Source organism: Typopeltis vanoorti, chromosome 8 (genome assembly GCF_054136105.1).
Source record: "Typopeltis vanoorti isolate ZY-2024b chromosome 8, IOZ_Tvanoo_1.0, whole genome shotgun sequence".
NCBI classification, from domain to species: domain Eukaryota; kingdom Metazoa; phylum Arthropoda; class Arachnida; order Uropygi; family Thelyphonidae; genus Typopeltis; species Typopeltis vanoorti.
This window is the reverse complement of record NC_143556.1, coordinates 35,262,760-35,283,332: the sequence shown is the minus strand read 5'-3', so window position 1 is coordinate 35,283,332 and position 20,573 is coordinate 35,262,760. Positions and strand designations below refer to the sequence as shown.

The 20,573-nt window shown below is 36.6% G+C and overlaps 1 protein-coding gene across 1 annotated transcript in view; it reads left to right on the top strand.

The window, feature by feature from the left end:
• Positions 1 to 20,573, top strand: part of LOC150103926 (dipeptidyl peptidase 2-like) — a 287,390-nt gene that overhangs the window by 227,078 nt on the left and 39,739 nt on the right. Inside the window, exons 5-7 of the mRNA XM_090396608.1 lie at positions 3,529 to 3,616; positions 14,144 to 14,310; positions 19,141 to 19,320. Of these exons, the coding sequence (XP_090252734.1) occupies positions 3,529 to 3,616; positions 14,144 to 14,310; positions 19,141 to 19,320 (435 nt within the window). The remainder of the gene's footprint in view (positions 1 to 3,528; positions 3,617 to 14,143; positions 14,311 to 19,140; positions 19,321 to 20,573) is intronic.

Sequence of the window (20,573 nt, the reverse complement as noted above, 5' to 3'; positions counted from 1 at the left end):
TGAATGTGAGAATTACAGAGGTATTTCCCTACTGAGTGTTCCTGGCAAGATCTATACAAGTATACTTGCGAAACGGTTGAGAAGAATTGTGGAAGAAAAGCTTGGTGAAGAACAAGCTGGATTCAGGCCAAATAGAGGCTGTCAGGATCAGATCTTCACTTTACGACAAATAGTCGGGAAAGCATGGGAATATAACAAAGATCTGTATTTAAGTTTTGTCGATTTGGAAAAGGCATATGACATGGTGCCAAGAGAGAAGCTATTCAATACACTGCAGTTATATGGTGTCAATGGGGCACTATATCAAGCAATACTTAGTCTTTATTTGAGTTGTAAGTCAGCAGTTAGAATTGAAGGAAGTACAGGAAGATGGTTTAATGTTAAATCTGGTGTGAGAAAAGGATGTACATTATCCCCTCTGTTATTCATTATCTATATGGATCACATTATGAAGGAAAGTGATATTAAACCTGATATCAAAATTGGAGATGTTAATGTCAGCTCTTTGCTTTATGCGGATGATGTTATATTTCTAAATAAATCCACTACAAGTCTGCAAGATTCTCTGACTAAATTGAATAGGCTGTTGTAATAGATATGGTATGAAGGTCAGCATTAAAAAGACAAAGACAATGAAAATAGGCAGAATCATTGAAAAGTCAACTGTGTTGTGAATGGAGAACCTGTGGAACAAGTAAAACATTTCAGCTACTTAGGCACGATTTTTACTGAAGATGGTAAATTAAATATAGAAATAGACAACAGAATCAGCAAAGCTGGTATGGTGGGAAGTCAATTGAATAAATTCATATGGAATAAGAGAGAAATTAGTCGGAACACTAAATTAACTGTATACAAGACAGTGTTCAAACCAGTTTAACTTATGGATCTGAGAGCTGGGTCAGAAGTAAAACACTTGACCAAAGACTAGAGACCGCAGATATGAGAGTCCTGAGAAAGATTAGAGGCGTGAACAGATGGCATCAATGGCAATATCATATTAAAAATGAGGATATTAGGAAAGAACTTGACATTGTCAGCATCCAGGAATGCATTAGCAGAGCTAATCTCAGGTGGTATGGTCACTTAAATAGAATAGGAGAGGAAAGATTAGCAAAACAAGTGTTCTCTGCCAGGTTGGCAGGAAAACGACCCAGATGAAGACCGAGATATAGTTGGATTGATACAGTACAAAGTGCCTTAGACGATAGAAATATAAGATCTGATAATGTTGGAGTCTTGACAAGTAACAGACTGATTTGGAGGAAAATTGTAGATAGGAAGTTAGTAATGATGTAATTTTTTCATGTAGTACTGTCATATCCTGTACATCACCTTGAGGGTACATGGCAGAAATTTGATGATGATGATGATATCATCTCATCTTCTTTTTTATCCTCTTTTACCTTGCGGTGACAAGGGTTTGTTAATCATCGGACCTCAAGCCTTTTGCAGGATAAAGTGGTCAGTCCTATACCCCGGTGTATCCTATGTCCTGTAGTGTCGAGTTCTCAAGGCTGGTTTGCCTGTTTTGCAGGATGAAAAACCCCAGGATAAACTGGGGAAAAAACCCTACTGTCTACGGCCAAGACCAGCTAACTTGGCTATGGCTGAGGAAGATCCTTCAGCTCCTCACGTCACTGATGGGAATCAAACCTAGGAAACTTCTTCCCTAGGCATATGGTTGTGAAGCACACAGCCATTATTCTAATCACATGGATATATATATATGTGTATGTGTGTGTGTGTGTGTGTGTGTGTGTGTGTGTGTGTATTCTTGATCTTCTACTCGGTTGTAATGATACATTTTAAAGAATAATTTTAAATGACTTTAAACTGAGATAAAATATTAAATTTTAATGATACAACTAGTTTCAGTCTTTTACAGCCTTCTTCAGGTATCCACTAAAGGTAGAACACAGTAATAAAAAATTGAAGTTACAAAAAACTGAGAATTACAGGCAAAAAATGCAATACATGATTGACACAAAAACGTTGTATTTTTCAAGTCATTCTATCTAACGTGCTATTGTTTGTTGCATGCATGCTTGCAGGTTCTCGTGAGCGTCAGTATTGAACAACTGCAGTATAGCTATCAGGGATGTTATAACTCAAATTGCTGTTCAAATGTTCAGGATTAAGGAGGATTTCTCTAGGCTCCATGATTTTCCTTTCAGACTCATCACTACAGTGAAAAATGTTTTTGGATTTATCTCAGCAAACTGAGTGACTCTGCAGATCATCATGAGGGTTATTAGAGAAAACTAGAACTAGAATGAAATAACTGCCTTTCTTTCCTGGATGTAATTCTTACACGATGCTCTGATAGATTTAAAATCTCTATATACCAAAAACCAACTCATACTAACAGATATCTGCACTGTCGATCTCATCACTTTCCACTACAAAAGCTCGGAACTATTTCTATCTCAGGACACAGAGCATGATCTCTTTTAAATGAACCAGATGAACTCCAAAAAGAAATTGAACAACTTTCTCTTATCTTTAAACAAAATGGATATTCTGAAAAAACAATTAAGAAATTTCTTCTGGATATGCTGCCTACGGAAACTAATGATTTTAAAGGTAGCATCTCAATACCCTACATTAGTTCAGTCTCCAATAAATTGGCTAAGGTCCTTAAAAAATACAACATCAGGACGTTTTTCACTACACTACCTAAAGTCTGTTCTCTTATAAGCCATCCGAAGCCTATTCATCATAACCTGAAATATCCAGGTGTTTACAAGTTATGGTGCGACTGTAATATTCCTTATTTTGGACAGACTAACAAATCACTTGAACTGCGTATTGAGGAGCATAAGAGAGACATCTCCTATAAAAAATCACATGCATCTGCGCTATCCAGTCATGTTCTTTTCTCTAATAACCCTCATGACGATCTGCAGAGTCACTCAGTTTGCTGGGATAAATTCGAAAACATTTTTCGCTGTAGTGATGAGTTTGAAAGGAAAATCGTGGAGTCCAGAGAAATCCTCCTTAATCCTGAACATTTGAACAGCAATTTGAGTTATAACATCCCTGATAGCCATATTGCAGTTGTTCAATACTGGCGCTCAAGAGAACCTGCAAGCACGCATGCAACAAACAATAGCATGTTAGATAGAATTACTTGAAAAATACAATGTTTTTGTGTCAATCATGTATTGCATTTTTTGCCTGTAATCTCAGTTTTTTGTAACTTCAATTTTTTATTACTGTGTTCTACCTTTAGTGGATACCTGAAGAAGGCTGTAAAAGGCTGAAACTAGTTGTATCATTATGATTAAAATTTAATATTTTATCTCGGTTTAAAGTAATTTAAAATTATTCTTTAAAATATATATATATGTATATCCTATTAATTGTATACTTATCAAAAAGTGCAGTTGTTTGGAAAAGAATTGTTTCTTTTTTTTTTGTTTCTGATACATTGTTTTTCTTTTCAAGAGGCTATTTTTGTCTATACTTTAGATTTTGATAAACTTGACACCAAATTGACTTTTTTGAAAAAAAAAATTATTGTAGGTTGTTCAGAATACTTCTGCAAAATGTGAGAAACTTATAAGAGCTGCTTTTTCTCAAATTGAAAACTGGGCTGCAACAGGAACGCCAGGTAGAAAAGTTATCTTGAATGATGAGTACAATTTTTTTAAATTATATATATTTTTATTATTTATACTAGATGTATTTCCTCTACATGTTTTTCTGTATATATGGCTAACAGCATCATCAGGATGTTGGTTAGCACAAGTAAAACCTGACAAAAAATTTAAATGTTTCGAATAGCAGTTAATATCTATAGTGGAAAAGACCAAAATGATAGTTGAATCACAAGTATCATTATGCATGTTGTGTGCAGTCTCTACATTGTTATGTAAACTCTGTATTTGATTGCTGGCATAGGTCTTTAATGTTACACTTGTTAATTAATGACTTCCCAATATCATGAAGGATCATTTCTTAATTTCTATTTAGTGTACCTTTTGAGCAAATGACCTCAGATGACCCCTTGAACAACCTGTCGAGGTAATTTTCTTCTAAGTAGGACATGGAGAATACTCCATGTCCTACTTAGAACCATTTACTGTGTGATGTTTTTGGGGATGTGTGCTACAAGTCTGCTTTTTTCTTCTCTTTTGTTTTCAACATCACTTATATATTCTTTGTTGCAGATTCCCATGTTTTCCATCCAAACTGGACAAAAACACAAGAAAAGACCACAAATTGTAAAAGATCCTTATCCACCATCACTCCAAGATCTCTTATTTCCTCCACCTCCAACAATATATTCCCGCCAAGAGTAAATTCTACATTCCATCTTTGTTTTCCAAATTTTAAAACCTTACATTTCGCAACATTGAACTGACATCTCCACTCCCATGGCCATTCACTTGGTCTATTAGTCTTGTAAGACCACACTATCTGCTCTACTCCTCATAGTTCATCCCAACTTTGCATCATCTGCAAAGGTGGGATGAACTTTGAATGGGGATTATATCCCCATTCAAATCTTCCCCAATGTGATTAACATATAGATTATACAGCAGTGTCCCTAAACGCAGACCCCTGTGGTGCACCAATAGTCTAGTTACTTTCCACTTCTAGGATATTGCTCCCCCAATACACAACTTGTTGATATCTATCAAACAGTCAATCTCCAATCCAATGGACTAGTCTAATATCCAATCCCATCTGCTTTAGTTTGAATATCAACTTATCATGCAGTAATCTATCAAAAGGCCTTTGCAAAGTCTAAGTATACTACTCTATATCCATCATCCACATCCAATGCTGCTGTCACCTTATTGTAATAAGTAAGCAGATTACTAAAACATGACCTCCTTTTAAGAAATGTGAGCTGTCCATCAAAGATAATACCATTGTTGTCAACCAAATTCTGGATCGTGATTCAGAAACATGACCTCCTTTTAAGAAATGCGAGCTGTCCATCAAAGATAATACCATTGTTGTCAACCAAATTGTGGATTGTGATTCGCACCAGTCTTTCCAACACTTTAATCACTCATATTAAACAAATATGTCAAGGCAGATGTCAACTCCCTGGCATATTCCTTCAAAATAAGCAGTGATATATCATTTAGTCCCACAGCCTTATTAATATCAAGTTTACTTAATTCCCTATATACTTCTTCCTCATTCACTCATAGTCAGTCTCTCATCCACTGCTCTTAAACTCTCCATGATGTCATATTCACAAGGATGAAATACTTTATGAACTTCTCATTAAATATCTGAGCTATATCCTCTGCAGCGGTTATCCCTATATGATTTTCTTACTTTCTTATTCTTATGCCAATCAGTGCCATCCTACCATAATCATTCTTATTTTTGCTAGCTACATACCGAAAGAACTCTTTAGGATTTTTTTGGGCTTCATTAGCTAACTGCTGCATATACGGAACTTTTGCTACCCTTACCAACTGAGTCACCCTCCTTGCCTGTGCTTTGTATTCCTCACAGAATTGATTATTACCACTCCTCTTATGTTGCTTCCATAATGCCTTTTTTCTCTGTACTGCATGCTTAATCTCTTCATTCATCCATTTCACACCTACCTTATTTAACCTTCTGACCTTTGGTTTAGACATTTCTTCTACTAGATAGTTCTTGAATATCACCCAAGCAATATTGATCTCCTTTTCACCCAACTCTTCATTCCATGCTACAGCTCCAAGTGTCTCCTGAGCTTCTTATAATCACCAGCTTTGTAGTTCCATATACCCTTTCCTCACAGATGTCCTCACATGGCTGGCAACCACGGATGTAATCACTTCATGGTCGCTCATACCAACTGGGGGGAGATTTGACACTTCATTTATAATTACATCCTCTGATGAGATGATCAAATCCAAGATCCTCAATCCTCGTTTGCCCTCTATTACATACTGCCTGAGATAGTAGTCCCTCAAAAACTCGAGAAACTCATTTTCTTTACGTCCAGTTGCTATCTCGTCATTCAAGTGTATATTGCCATAATTAAAATCACCCTTTTCTAATTTGCTTGGCTAATTACATACCGTGCCTTGTCCTCCAAATTTTGCATGCCCACACTTCAGAACACTGAATTGTTATCTCCCTGTTAATGTACTCGCACACCAATTCTATTAAATGTAGAACTACAACATATGCTTTTTACCTCATAGCTGTCCTCAGTTTTCCATCACTTGCAAACAGCTGTATATCCCCATTTAAACTGTTAGTATCTCTAACATATAAGTTAAATAATACTGATGATAAAACAGACTCAGTAAAGAAAATCAATAATGACTTTCCTCTTCTAGGGTATTGCTTTCCGATAAACAAATAACTGATGCCTATCAAACAGCCAGTCTGAATCCTAAAAATTTCATTTTCCTCCTGTCCCTTTCATTTGTTAAGCTTCTTTTCTTCATTCTTGTTTTGTCCTTTCATTTACACATATGTCATCATTTCCTGATATGTAGCCAAAGGGGTGTTCAGGCAACTATGACAGCACCACATGGTTAAGTTTACTTTATTATTAATCTCCTATCAACAATTTTCCTCCAAATTAGTCTATTAGTCTTCAGCACTCTAATATTGTCATTCAACACTCATTCTATTTAAATAGCAATACCACCTGAAATTAGCCCAGCTCACACATTCTTGAATGCTAACAATGTCACATTCTTTCCTAATATCTGGTTTGAACACTGTCTTATATACCTCTAGTTTTTGTTTTGGCTAATTTCTCTCTTATTCCATATAAATTTATTTACCTGGCTCCCCACCATTCCAGCTTTGTTTATTCTGTTGTATATTTCCAAATTTATTTTGCCATCTTCACTAAAAACTTATGACTGTATTTCATGCCAAATTTGTTGCAGCTACTGTGCAATTATTCAGAGAATCCTGGAGACTTTCATTAGATGCAACATCATTTACATAAAGGAAGGAGTTAAGTTTGATATTGCTGATTTTGATATCAGGTTTGATGCCACTTTCTTTCATAATGTGATCCATAGATATGATAAATAAGAGTGCAGATAATGTACATCCTTTTACACCTGATTTTACATCAAACTATCTTCCTGTTTGATGGTTTGATGTAAAATCAGGTGTAAAAGGAAGATAGTTTGATGTAAAATCAAACTATCAAACAGGAAGATAGTTTGATGTAAAATCAAACTATCTTCCTGTTCCTTTAATTATAACTGTTAACTGACAACTTACATATAGATTATGTATTGCTCTATATAATGTTCCTTTTACCCCCATATAATTACAGTGTTTCAAAAAGCTTTTCTGTGGACACCTTGTCATATGCTTTTTCCAGATCTATAAAACTTAACTACAGATCCTTGTTATATTCCCAAGATTTCTCAACTATTTGTCTTAAAGTGAAAATCTGATCTTGTCACCCTGAACAACATGAGTTCAGGCCAAATAGAAGTTTGGCCTGAACCCAGCATGTTCTTTTCCAAGTTTCTCTTCCACAATCTATCTCAACCTCTTTTCAAGTATGCTTGCAGAAATCTTTCCTGGGACACTTAGCAGAGAAATTCCTCTGTAATTCTTGCCTTCAGTTTTATTTCCTTTTTTATAGATGAGAACTATTGAGAGTTCTATTCCACTGAATTCAACCTTCTCACCAGGCCCTCTGAGTTATGTAGTATAGCCACACTTTTATGCCTCCATATTTAAGCATTTGGAGTCAAATAACTCAAATATTTTGATGACTTTTTCTACCTCATTATTGATATGTACTCTTGTTTGCATTCCTCTTGAAAATTTTCTAATACTGTTTGTCACTTGCTTGTTTCGTTTTAACATTCTTTCAAAATAATTACTCCAAACATCCAGGATATCCTTATCTTCAGTTTTTATGTAACCTCTATTATCTTTGATTCCTTTTATGGTCTAAGCTTTTTCAATAGACTCCAGAACATTTTACCACTTTCCTGATATTTATTTTCTATATTTTTACTGAAGTCTTCCCGTGACTTTTATTTAGCTATGTTTACAAATGGCTTAGCTCTCTTACATTTTTCTCTGTACTCTTTTAGAGTATCTGCTCACTTATTTGATAGGAACTTTTGGTATGCTCTCTTTTTTGTGCAGGACTGCTTCTTTAACATCTTGTATCCACCATGGTGTTCTTATTTTTCTATCCTTGCAGACAACTTCATCATATACGTCTCCAGCTGAATTAATCAATGTTTTTTTCTTCAGAGTTTGCCATTGAGACTCCAAGGTTTGGTTCTTGTTTTCAAACTATTTCATTTTTTTCTTCAATAATGTTTGTATAATTGAGTCCACAGTTTACTTGTAAAAGCTGCTCAACTTTCTTGCAAAGATAAGTCCAAGGATCAGATCATGTTATGATTATGATACCATGAAAAGTTAGTCTGTCTCCATTCATTGCAACTACTGACCATTTTCTGTTGTTTTCATAAATTTTATTATTTGTCTTTCCTACTGAATTATTTTTATGGATAATTTATATAAATTCGCCCTTCATTATAGCAATAAATGAAAGTAAATGCATATTACACTGTCTAGTTTTGTTAAATAGTGCAAAACTGAAAAGCAAAAGTAATAGACCAGAAAGTATTAAAAACACTGGAGAAAAATAATTCTATTGTGTCATCAACTAAGAAACAATAAAGATTTGCTTTCCAAAACAAATGGCACAAGGAATTCAAGTGAACATGATGTATAATGTATAAACAATCTTGGGAATGCTGACAGTAACTCTTACTACAAGATTTTCATAGCTCTTTCAAAGTGATTTCATGAGACATTCAGTTTTCACACACACACACACACACACAAAAAAAAATGCTGTGATATATATACTTGCCCAGAAATTACCTGGCAAGTATATATCAAAGAACACATCACTAAAAAACACACGTACTAACCACAGTGATAAGTTTTAATACATAAATATTTCATCCCAAATATCTTGGGATATCCTCAGAACAGTAATTTACACAATACTAGGAATAACATACAGTTGGGGCACATAGTCCCGAAGGCGTGGAAAGAGGGGAAAATAGTTCCGCTGCATAAAGGAGGATCCAAGACTACTGTTGCAAATTACAGACTGATCAGCATATCAGGAGTCATCGTCAATGTCTTGGAGAAAGTGGTCAATGGAAAAATACAGAAATGGATTGATGAAAATGAGATACTGTACAGGGGACAGCATGGCTTTGTGAAGGGTAGATCATGCCTCAGTAACTTGCTCAAGTTTTATAACAAGGTGACGGCTGAACTGGATAAGTGAAATGGGTTTACAGTGATACTGCTGGACCTGGCAAAGGCGTTTGACAGGATACCACATGGAATTCTAATCTGTAAGCTACAACATATGGGAATGGATATAGGGTTGGTGAGATGGATAGGTGGGTGGTTGATGGAGAGATATCAAAGAGTAGTTTATTCAGGAGTAGAGTCCAAAAGACGGCCTGTGACTAGTGGTGTGCCGCAGGGTTCTGTTCTTGGATCACTGCTGTTTAATCTGTTCATTAGCGATATAGGGAAGGATCTAAGTGGAACAGTTCATTTGTTCGCTGATGATGCAAAGTTGGATAGGGCGATAGTGAATGCAGAAGATGTCAAAGTCTTGCAGGATGACTTAGATAGATTGGAGTTCTGGGCTAAGGAGAATGGATGTCAATTTAATGTGACAAAATGTAAGGTGATGCATTTTGGGGTGAAAAGATTAGCAGCAGTATACCACATTGGTGGAACTGTACTCCAAGAGATTGATGAGGCCAAGGACTTGGGAGTGTTGGTGGATAGGGAGATGAAGTTTAGGGGACACATTGCAAAAGTAGCTAAATCAGATCCTCCTTTATGCAGAGGAACTATTTTCCCCTCTTTCCACGCCTTCGGGACTATGCGCCCCAACTGTATGTTATTCCTAGTATGGTTTGAATTACTGTACTGAGGATGTCCCAAGATACTTGGAATGAAATATTTACATATTAAAACTTATCACTGTGGTTAGTACGTGTGTTTTTTAGTGATGAATTCACCTCAGGTTTCATTGTATAAAAACTGGGAAACACATATTCCAAAAAAAGATGGATTCTGAAAAGTGGAACATTTGAAGTGCCTTTTTAATATAGCCTATATTATAAAGCTAAATTCAATAAACTAATTGAATTCAAAAACAGCCCAGTAGTCAAATGATTCACCTAATTTGAATTTGACTGTTTTAAACAGTATCAAAATGACATGAAACATAAAGAATTTTTCAGTATTTTCTTAACTAATGTTTGTTAAACAAACATTAGTTAAGAAAATCAGGCTCCAGTAGTGGGTCTTCTTCTAGATGCTTCAACAGATATTTCAGATGAAAAGAAACATGTTCATTTTATGAGATCAGTGGATAAAAATCACATAATTTCTCTCCAGAACTCAGCTACTTTGGTAGAATACAGAATGAAGTGAACAAGCTTTTCTTGTCAGAAGACTGGTAGCAGACTTTTGCAAGAGAAATAGTTTGTAACATGTTGGGAAAAAGCAGTGGACTAGTAGCAAAATTTAAAAAGACATGCCAGATCTTACAAATTAATGCACCTAATTTGAATTTGAACATCTCTAATAAAATTAAAAGCAGGAGTAACCATAGTATTCAACACAAAATACAGGCTAATCTTCTTGAATGGCAGGCAGTCTCACTGCCTGCTACTCAAGAAGAATGGGGAACTGGACAATGAGACTTATTTGTGCTATTGTCCCATAGAAGGGTCTCCTAAGGTAGAAGTGGAGGAATTTTTTGAAGCTTTAGAAAAAGCAACTGACACAATGAAAAATGAAAAGTTGGTCCTTGTTGGGGATCCAATAGAATAGTAGGAAATGATTGTCAGACATACAAAAATATTTTGGGAAAATTTTGAGAAAACAGCAAAGCTAATAATAATGGTAAATACCAGTTGGATTTCTGCTCAGGACATGGACTGGTTATTACTAACACCATGTTCCGACATAAAAATGTACACAAATTCACATGGAGAGAAGAGGCACGGAATAAGAAAAGTCTCATTGACTATTTATTGTTTGATAGTGATGTTTTCTCCCTGGTACAGGACACCAGAGTGTACAGAGAATTTGAAATTGGAAGCGATCACTATTTAGTCTTGAGCAGGATAAAACTGAATTTCATATTGAAAAGAAGAACATATACGAAAGTTTGAAAGCAAATAAAAGTTGATCAGCTCTCAGATGTGAACTGTAGACTAAAATACACAAAGATTATTGAAGAAAAAATGAAACAGTTTGAGAACAGGAACCAAACCTTGGAGATTCAGTGGCAAGCCTTGAAGAAAATCCCGATTGATTCAGCTAGAGAGGCATGTGGTGAGGTTGTTCAATACAAGAGAAGCTATTCAATACGCAACAGTTATATGGTGTCAGTGGAACATTATATCAAGCAATACTTAGTCTTTATTTGAGTTTAAGTCAGCAGTTAGAATTGAAGGATGTACAGGAAAATGGCTTAATGTTAAATCTGGTGTGAGACAAGGATGTACATTATCCCCTCTGTTATTCATTATCTATAGGGATCACATAAATAAACGATGTTATACTTCCAATTAAATCTGCTACAAGTTTGCAAGATTCCCTGACAAAATTGAATAACTGTTGTAATAGATATGGTATGAAGGTCAGCAATAAAAAGACAAAGACAATGAAAATAGGTAGAATCGTTGAAAATGTCAACTGTGTTGTGAATGGAGAATCTGTGGAATAAGTAAAACATTTCAGCTACTTAGGCACGATTTTTAGTGAAGATGGTAAATTAAATATGGAAATAGACAACAGAATCAACAAAGCTGGAATGGTAGGAAGTCAATTGAATAAATGCATATGGAATAAGAAAGAAATTAGTCGGTACACTAAATTAGCTGTATACAAGACAGTGTTCAAACCAGTTTTAACTTATGGATCTGAGAGCTGGGTCAGAAGTAAAACACTTGACCAAAGACTAGAGATCGCAGATATGAGAGTCCTGAGAAAGATTAGAGGCGTGAACAGATGGCATCAATGGCAATATCATATTAAAAAGAGGATATTAGGAAAGAACTTGACACTGTCAGCATCCAGGAATGCATTAGCAGAGCTAATCTTAGGTGGTATGGTCACTTAAACAGAATGGGCAAGGAAAGATTAACAAAACAAGTGTTCTCTGCCAGGTTGGCAGGAAAATGACCCAGAGGAAAACCAAGATATAGGTGGATTGATACGGTACAAAGTGCTTTAGACGATAAAAATATAAGACCTGATAATGTTGGAGTCTTGACAAGTAACAGACTGATTTGGAGGAAAATTGTAGATAGGAAGTTAGTAATGATGTAAATTTTTCATGTAGTACTATCATATCCTGTACACTCCTTGAGGGTACATGTAAGGAATTTGATGATGATGATGATGATGATGATAATAGAATTAAAGATGTTTCCTTTGTTGATTAAATTGAAACAGTGATACGTGCAAACAAACTCTCACACACCTTTCACCAGAATTCATAATGTGGACAAGCAAAATTTTTTTGTGACTAGTTAATTTAAGTGGAATTTCTGGAACCCTGTGTATGAGCATGCCTATCACCTGCAATGCATGTGAGATGAACGGGAAGAGAAAGGAAGTGGGCCCTTCTCTGGAGATCAAACATGGCAGTAGCCACTTCATGTCTCAAATAAACTGGCACTTTGAAAGATCCCTGCCACCCAGAGCTCTTGCTGGTATTTCTTCCGATTGGGGATGATGTGCACATATGGTATCAATATTTACATCACCAGAGCCCTGTTTGTGTAAATAGACCATACCACGAGAAAATGGAGTTGACTTGACTGGGAGAGGCTATATATTGTGCATCACCAGTCCATTAATGGCTCAGATATGCTGCTTACATTCTTATTTGTTTTCTATAATCCAACCAGTTCTGGCTTATCTGATGTTGTTAAACAAAAATCAGTTAAGAAAATCAGGCTTCAGTAGTGAGTCTTCTTCTAGATGCTTCAAGAGATATAATGTGTTGAAAGTTTATTTTTCACTTGATTAGACTATAATAAATTTAGTTTAATCCTTTATCCAAGTGTGAGCACACAAAGTTTGCGCTTGAAAGTGTCTTCAGGACTGGGGTAAGGTGTTACAACACCGGGCAACTCGTTGGAAAGATGGAGCAAGCTAACATCATTCCTATCTCAGTATCTCCCATAATGCAAAACACATCTCCTTGCAGATATGTCTAATGTTATGCATTAAGGGAAGGGCCACTACCCAGACTAGTTTCGACCTTTATTGAGATCTCTTCAGTGGGAGCCAGGCCCAAGTGGAGATACCAAGCAGACGCATTAGCAAGGTCATCTCTACCTATAGGAGTTGCCAAATGGTGTGCCACCTTTTTAATAAATTTTAATCATAAACCTTACCCCAGTCCTGAAGATACATTTAGGCACAAACTTTGTTTGCTCACACTTGGATAAAGGATTAAACTAAATTTATTATAGTCTAACCAAGTGAAAAATAAACTTTCAACGTCTTTCTCTAAATGCAGAGTAATTTATTAAAAAGGTGGCACATCGTTTGGCAACTCCTATAGGTAGAGATGACCTTGCTAATGCTTCTGCCTGGTATCTCCACTTGGGCCTGGCTCCCACTGAAGAGACCTCAATAAAGGTCAAAACTAGTCTGGGTAGTGGCCCTTCCCTTAATGCATAACATTAGACATGTCCGCAAGGAGATGTGTTTTGCATTATGGGAGATACTGAGATAGGAGTGATGTTAGCTTGCTCCACCTTTGCAACGAGTTGCCCGGTGTTGTACCACCTTACCCCAGTCCTGAAGATACTTTCAGGTGCAAACTTTGTTTGCTCATACTTGGATAAAGGATTAAACTAAATTTATTATAGATATAGTGTGTGTGTGTGTGTGTGTGCATGCGCAAACGCACGCGCACACACACACACATAAGAGGAAGAAAGGGAGATTAAGCATTTTTTTAAGGTCTTTGTTTTAAGTATTTAAGGATTTAAGTATTAATTGATACTTAAATCTAGAAAAATAAATATTTAGTGTATCTATAAATAATTCATAGTACTAACTCTAAAATGTTTTGTATAATTTTCTTTGATATATTTTTCAGGTCTTCAAAAAATTTCAAGAAGTTTTAGACTCTGTGCTTCTCTGAAAAGTGATTATGATTATGATCACTTCTTAAGATGGATCAGAACTTCTTTTGCAAGTATAGCTATGATGAATTATCCTTATCGCACTACATTTGTTGGCAACTATCCTGCTTTTCCTGTTAAAGTAAGATTTACACTTATAACAATGTTAGAAAGACTTTGATTATTATCTGTTATCAGAAGCAACTTTTTCAATGCCACTATTTTTTTTTCATCAACTTTTTGTATGGTAATGAGCTGCTATTACCACACAAAAAAAATCGTGTCAAACAAAAAATTATACATTATTATTATTATTATTATTAAACAAGACCTCATGGAGTCAAAGACTCATCTAGGAGGTCCTTTTATCTCACACACATCTCATCATACCGGGTCTTAAACACATTCAAACTCCTTGCAGACACCACACTCTCAGGCAAGGCATTCCAATCATTCACAACTCTGCACGAAAAAAACCTGCCTCTCACTCCCCTACTCACACCCTCTTTATACAGTTTCCAGGGATGACCTCTGGTTCTCCCCTGATCTCCCACTATTCGCTGTAGAACTTCTCCACCATTGATCCTATAGCAACCCCTTACCAACTTGTAGGTCTCTATCATATCTCCCCTCTTCCTTCTCTCCACTAGTCTCTGCAAATTACATCTTTTCAATCTTTCCTCATACTCGACATTCCAGAGGTCAGAAACTACCTTAGTCAGTCGCCTTTGGACCCTTTCCAACATCTCTTCATCCTTCTGAAAACCAGGTGACCAAATCTGGGCACAATAGTCCATGTGTGGCCTAATCAAAGCCTTATACAATGGAACAAGAATCTCCCTACTTCTACACGTCAGTGTCCTCCTCATCATTCCCAGAAGTCTTTGTGTTGTCTTCACAATTTTGGCGATGTGACCCCTAAATTTTAGATCCTTATCCACTATCACTCCCAGATCTCTTATTTCCTCTACTTCCAACAATATATTCTTACCAAGCATAAATTCTGCATCCCATCTTTGTTTTCCAAATTTTAAAACCTTACATTTTGCAACATTGAACTCACATCCCCATTTGCTTGCCCAATCAATCAATTTATTCAAGTCTTCTTGCAAGGCCACAACATCTTCACTACTCTTTATGGTTCGTCCCAACTTTGCATCATCTGCAAACAACTGAATATCTCCATCCAAATCTTCGCCAATATCATTAATATACAAGTTAAATAGTAATGGCCCTAAAACAGATCCCTGAGGCACTCCACTAGTGACTTTCCTTTTCCTGGATATTGCACCCCCATACACAACTTGTTGATACCTATCAGATAGCCAGTCTCCAATCCAATGCACTAATCTAATATCCAACCCCATCTGCTCTAGTTTGACTGTCAACTTATCATGAGGCACTCTATCAAAAGCTTTTGCGAAATCCAAGTATATTACTGTGTATCCTTCTCCTCTGTCCAAGGAAGCAGTCACTTTATTGTAATAAGTAAGTAGATTACTAAAACACGACCTCCCTTTAGCAAATCCATGCTGTCCATCAAAGATTATACCATTGTTGTCAACCCAACTCTGGATTCTAGTTCTCACAAGCTTCTCCAACAACTTAACCACAACACCCGACACACAGATAGGCCTATAGTTTGATGCTTGAGTTCGATCACCTCCTTTATGAAGTGGCACAATCTTGCCCTCCTTCCACTCTTTAGGGACTTGACCAAGTGCAAGACTCGTATTAAAAAAATATGTCAAGGCAGGTGTCAACTCTCTGGCACATTCCTTCAGAATACGCGGTGATATATTATCAAGTCCCACAGCCTTATTTACATCTAGTTTACTCAACTCCCCAAACACCTCTTGCTCACTTACAGTCAGTCTCTCCTCCCCATCATCAACTGCTCTTAATCTCTCCATGAAGTCACATTCACAAGATTGAAAGATCTTTATGAACTGCTCATTAAGTATCTCCACCACACATTCTGCAACAGCTGTCTTTATACCATTTCCTCCAATCAATGTCATCCTTCCATAATCATTCTTTCTTTTGCTGGCTACATATCGAAAGAACTCCCTAGGATTCTTTTTAGCTTCATTAGCTAACTGCTGTTCATACCTCTCTTTAGCTACTCTCACCAACCAAGTCACTCTCCTTGCCTGGTCTTTGTAGAACTCATGAAATTGGTTACTTCCACTTCTCTTATGCTGCCTCCACAATGCCCTTTTTCTCTGTATTGCATGCTTAATCTCTTTATTCATCCATCTCACACCTAACTTATTTAACCTTCTCACCCGTGGTATACATTTAGACATTGCATCCACTAAATATTTTTTGAAAATCCCCCAAGCTGCATTGATCTCTTTTCCAGCTAACTCCTCATTCCATGCTACACCTGCAAGCTGTCTCCTGAGCTCTTCATAATCACCCCCCTTGTAGTTCCACATATACCCTTTTTTCACAGGGGTCCTTGCACTGCTGGCAACCACCCAAGTAATCACCTCATGGTCACTTTCACCAATTGGTGGATGATTTGATACCTCATTGATAATTACATCCTCCGATGAGATGACCAAATCCAAGACCCTTAATCCTCTTGTGCCCTCTGTTACATACTGTCTGAGGTAGTTATCCCTCAAAAACTCAAGAAACTCATTTTCTTTACTTCCAGTTGCTATCTCTTCATTCCAGTCTATATTGCCATAATTAAAATCACCCATAATGATCACCCTTTTCTTATTTGCTTGGCTTATTTGACTATACATTTCACTATCACCACCATCCACATTACCAGGTCTATAACAACATCCCACCAAGTATTTGATTCTATTCACCTCTATCTCACACCATACTGCCTCAAAACCACTGGCCTCATTTCCCCCTTGCATCTCTACCTTGTATGGACATAACTCTTTCTCTATCATCAATAGCACTCCCCCTCCTTTTTTACCCCTTCTATCCTCACGAAACCCATCATACCTTTCCATCTCTATTCCTGTCAGGATGTCATCCTCATCTAACCATGTCTCACTTATTCCGACAATCTCTGGGTGCACAGACGCAATTAGTGCAACCATTTCATCCGCCTTGTTTCTTATACTTCTAGCATTGGTATACAAACACAACAACTCATTTCTGGATCTACAGCTAGTTCCACTGATACCACTCACTCGATGTGATCTCTCCATGCTGGACTGGGGCCATTTCCCTTTCTGCTTCTTCATTTTAGAACCCTTTGCAATTCCATCTGTTTCCTTTTGATCCCTGATCATCCCATTACTTTCCTGCCTACACATTCTCTCACCTCCTCTTGGAGCATCCACCTTTCTCACGCTGTGTATCCCTGTCCACCCTGAGCCTCCCCGTTTCCCTGCTCCTCTTGCACACCCATTCTCTCATTATCTATACTCATACCACTCACTTCCACATTCATTTCCACTCCTTCAATCTCTCCTGTCTTACTCTCCTGCTCTTCCACATCACTCCCCTCTTGATCTGATTCATTCTCTCTATTCACTTCTCTACCTTCCAGCAGCAGTCTCTCCAAGCGACTCACACCATAACCACTCAAATGCAGTCCATCGCTCCCCATACAGCTCACTCCGTCCCTCAAACTCATTCCACACATTAACAAACTGTACTCCCATCTCCTCACACATTTCAGCCAGAATATCATTCATAATCCTTGCTCTCCGCCTCATTTCACCACAATCATACCTAGGCAACACACTGACCACCCTTCCTGTCACACTATTCTCCTTTATCTTTCCAAGCAGTCTCCTGACATTCATTTTGACATGCTCTTTGTTCTCTCTCAAATCATTTGTTCCAATTAATACAATTAACTCTTTTGCTCGTTCCCGCCTCATGTTCAATGCCTCAATCACTCTACTCATTTTACCGCCTGGAAAACATACCTTGTGCATTTTATCCTCTAGCACACCTTTAATAATGGAGTCGCCATACAACGCCACTCGCTCATCTTTTGTTAACTCTTTCATGCCATCATGATTTATTTTAATAGTTTTGACCTGCATTCTCTTAATTTCATTCCGCATCCATTTCATTTCTTGCTTCATCCAATCCAATTCACCTTCTGAACCTCGCGACACATTCACTCTATCATTAAATCTTTCTAACTTTCTAACTCTCGACCCTCTCTTCTCACTTTCCCTCTCATTCATCCTTCTTTGTTTCCGTACTTTCGGTCCAACATACGTCCAACTTTCACTGTCATTCTTCTCACTTTCACTCTCACATATCTTTCTTTGTTTCCGTACTTTCGGACTAACATGCGTCCAACTTTCGCTATCATTCTTCTCACTTTTACTGTCATTCATCTTTCTTTGGTTCAGTACTTTCATTCCAACATGCGTCCAACTTTCGCCATCAGTCATTCTTTTTTCGCTATCATTCATTCTTTCGATTTTTTTTACTTGCGGTTTCTGCACCACGCCATTTCTACTTTCATTCGTTCTCTCAATTTCGTTTCTTTCCGCCTCACTTTCGTTCCTTTTAACATCCGTTACGGTTGTCAAATCGCTCTTTTTCTTTTTTCCTGATTTTTTAACATTTTTTCGCCTGTCTTTCTCGCCATTCTCTTTCAAACGTGCACTCACGACACAATCGGTACTAGCACTTTCTGTCATCAACTTCATATTCGCATTCATCAATTCCTCGTTCAGGTCACATTTCGCACACACCCTTCTTCCATCCACACTAAACATCCACAAATCATTTATGTAATCGAAGGAATACATATAACAGACCTCACACTTAACGAACCTACTGAAATCCAAATTAAAATCATGGAATGACAATGCAGCCGCCATTTTTTTACATGACGTTTAGTACAGTATATATTTTTTGCATGTGACTGAAGCGGTCATTTATTACAGTTTATAATCTTAAAATTATGATTGATAAACATTCAGTTTATCTAAACAGTTTTAATAAGTTTTTCCTTATATATCTTAAGGTCATGTGTCAAAAAATAAAAGAAGCAAAAACTGCAGTTGCTGGTTTGTTTGAAGCAGTTTCTCTAACATATAATTCTACACAAAACAGTCCATGTTTTGATATTTGGAATGAATATGTATATTGTGCTGACCAAACAGGATGTGGAACAGGATTGGATAGTAAAGCCTGGGACTATCAGGTTTGCCCATTTTATAGTTAAAATAGCAATATCATTAATTGAGTTTTAAGTATACGTGTGCGAGAGAGAAATTTTTGTGTTATGTTTTACTAAATGTGTGGGACTTGTCTCTTCATTTGTTGCCTAATATATGCTTTTATTTGATAATATTCTACAGTTAAAATGTATATATAAACAAACTTTTATTTGAACTGCACATATAGCTGCTGCTTCTTTAGTTTATTCCAAGAAAGTTGTTAGTGTGGCTTACTTTATAAAGGGACGTGCCACATACTTTACAAAGTATGTGGCATGTCCCTGAAAAAGGAGTGGGAATTTGCCTACATCTATGATCTTTTGGAGAAAAAAAGTATAAAACTAGCACTATCAACAATAGACACAAAGTTGGATGTTGTAGTGGCTATGATAGAAGATCACATAAACCATTAAGAGTTATAATATGAGGAACTAATTATTATTATTGCATGACACCTCCAGAGAGTCCAAAGACTCATCAAGGGAGGGCACCTATTCTACAACTCTCCGTCTCCACCACTCAATCCACCAACTACAACGAACTGCATCCACACCAACGCCATCTACTGACCACCACTAGTATTTTCATAGACAATCACAAACATCCATGCCCATGTGGGATTCAAACCTGCAGCCTTTTGGCTTGAGAGAGAATATGCTAACCACTCAGCCAACTAGGCTGGCTTATGTTGCTTATAATATCCTAATTTGAATATATAGTTGACTTCAGATAAAATCATGTTTTTCTGTGTGTGGAGGAGGAAAATTAAGTAAATACAGCAGTGAAAAAATGGATCTAGAGAAAAAAAACTTTCTACAAATATTAAAATATTAATTTGGATTAGCTGTATGAAAGCAGTCATGTTGTACTTTAACTTCAGAACTAATATCAGCCATAAACACAGCTGAGTAATTGGCTAAAAAAATTAAGTGATAAATATAGAATTGCATTTTCCAAATTGTGAATCTATAAAGGAAATTTTAGTTCCATTAAAACTTGAAATTCACCTATTTCAGTTTTACTCTTAATTCCAAGTTGCTACTGGCCCACTGGAGTGATAATTGTATTTTCAAGTGCATATATTTCTGAACGAACTTTCTTTCTTTGTGACATTAACAAATAACACATTGTTGATCAATGGACTTTTGCAATTGTGTATTTAGGCTTAAGAGCTAGTTAGAACTAATTTTGTGATTTTTGTTGGAATGCATATGACAAAATTATGATATTAAATTAA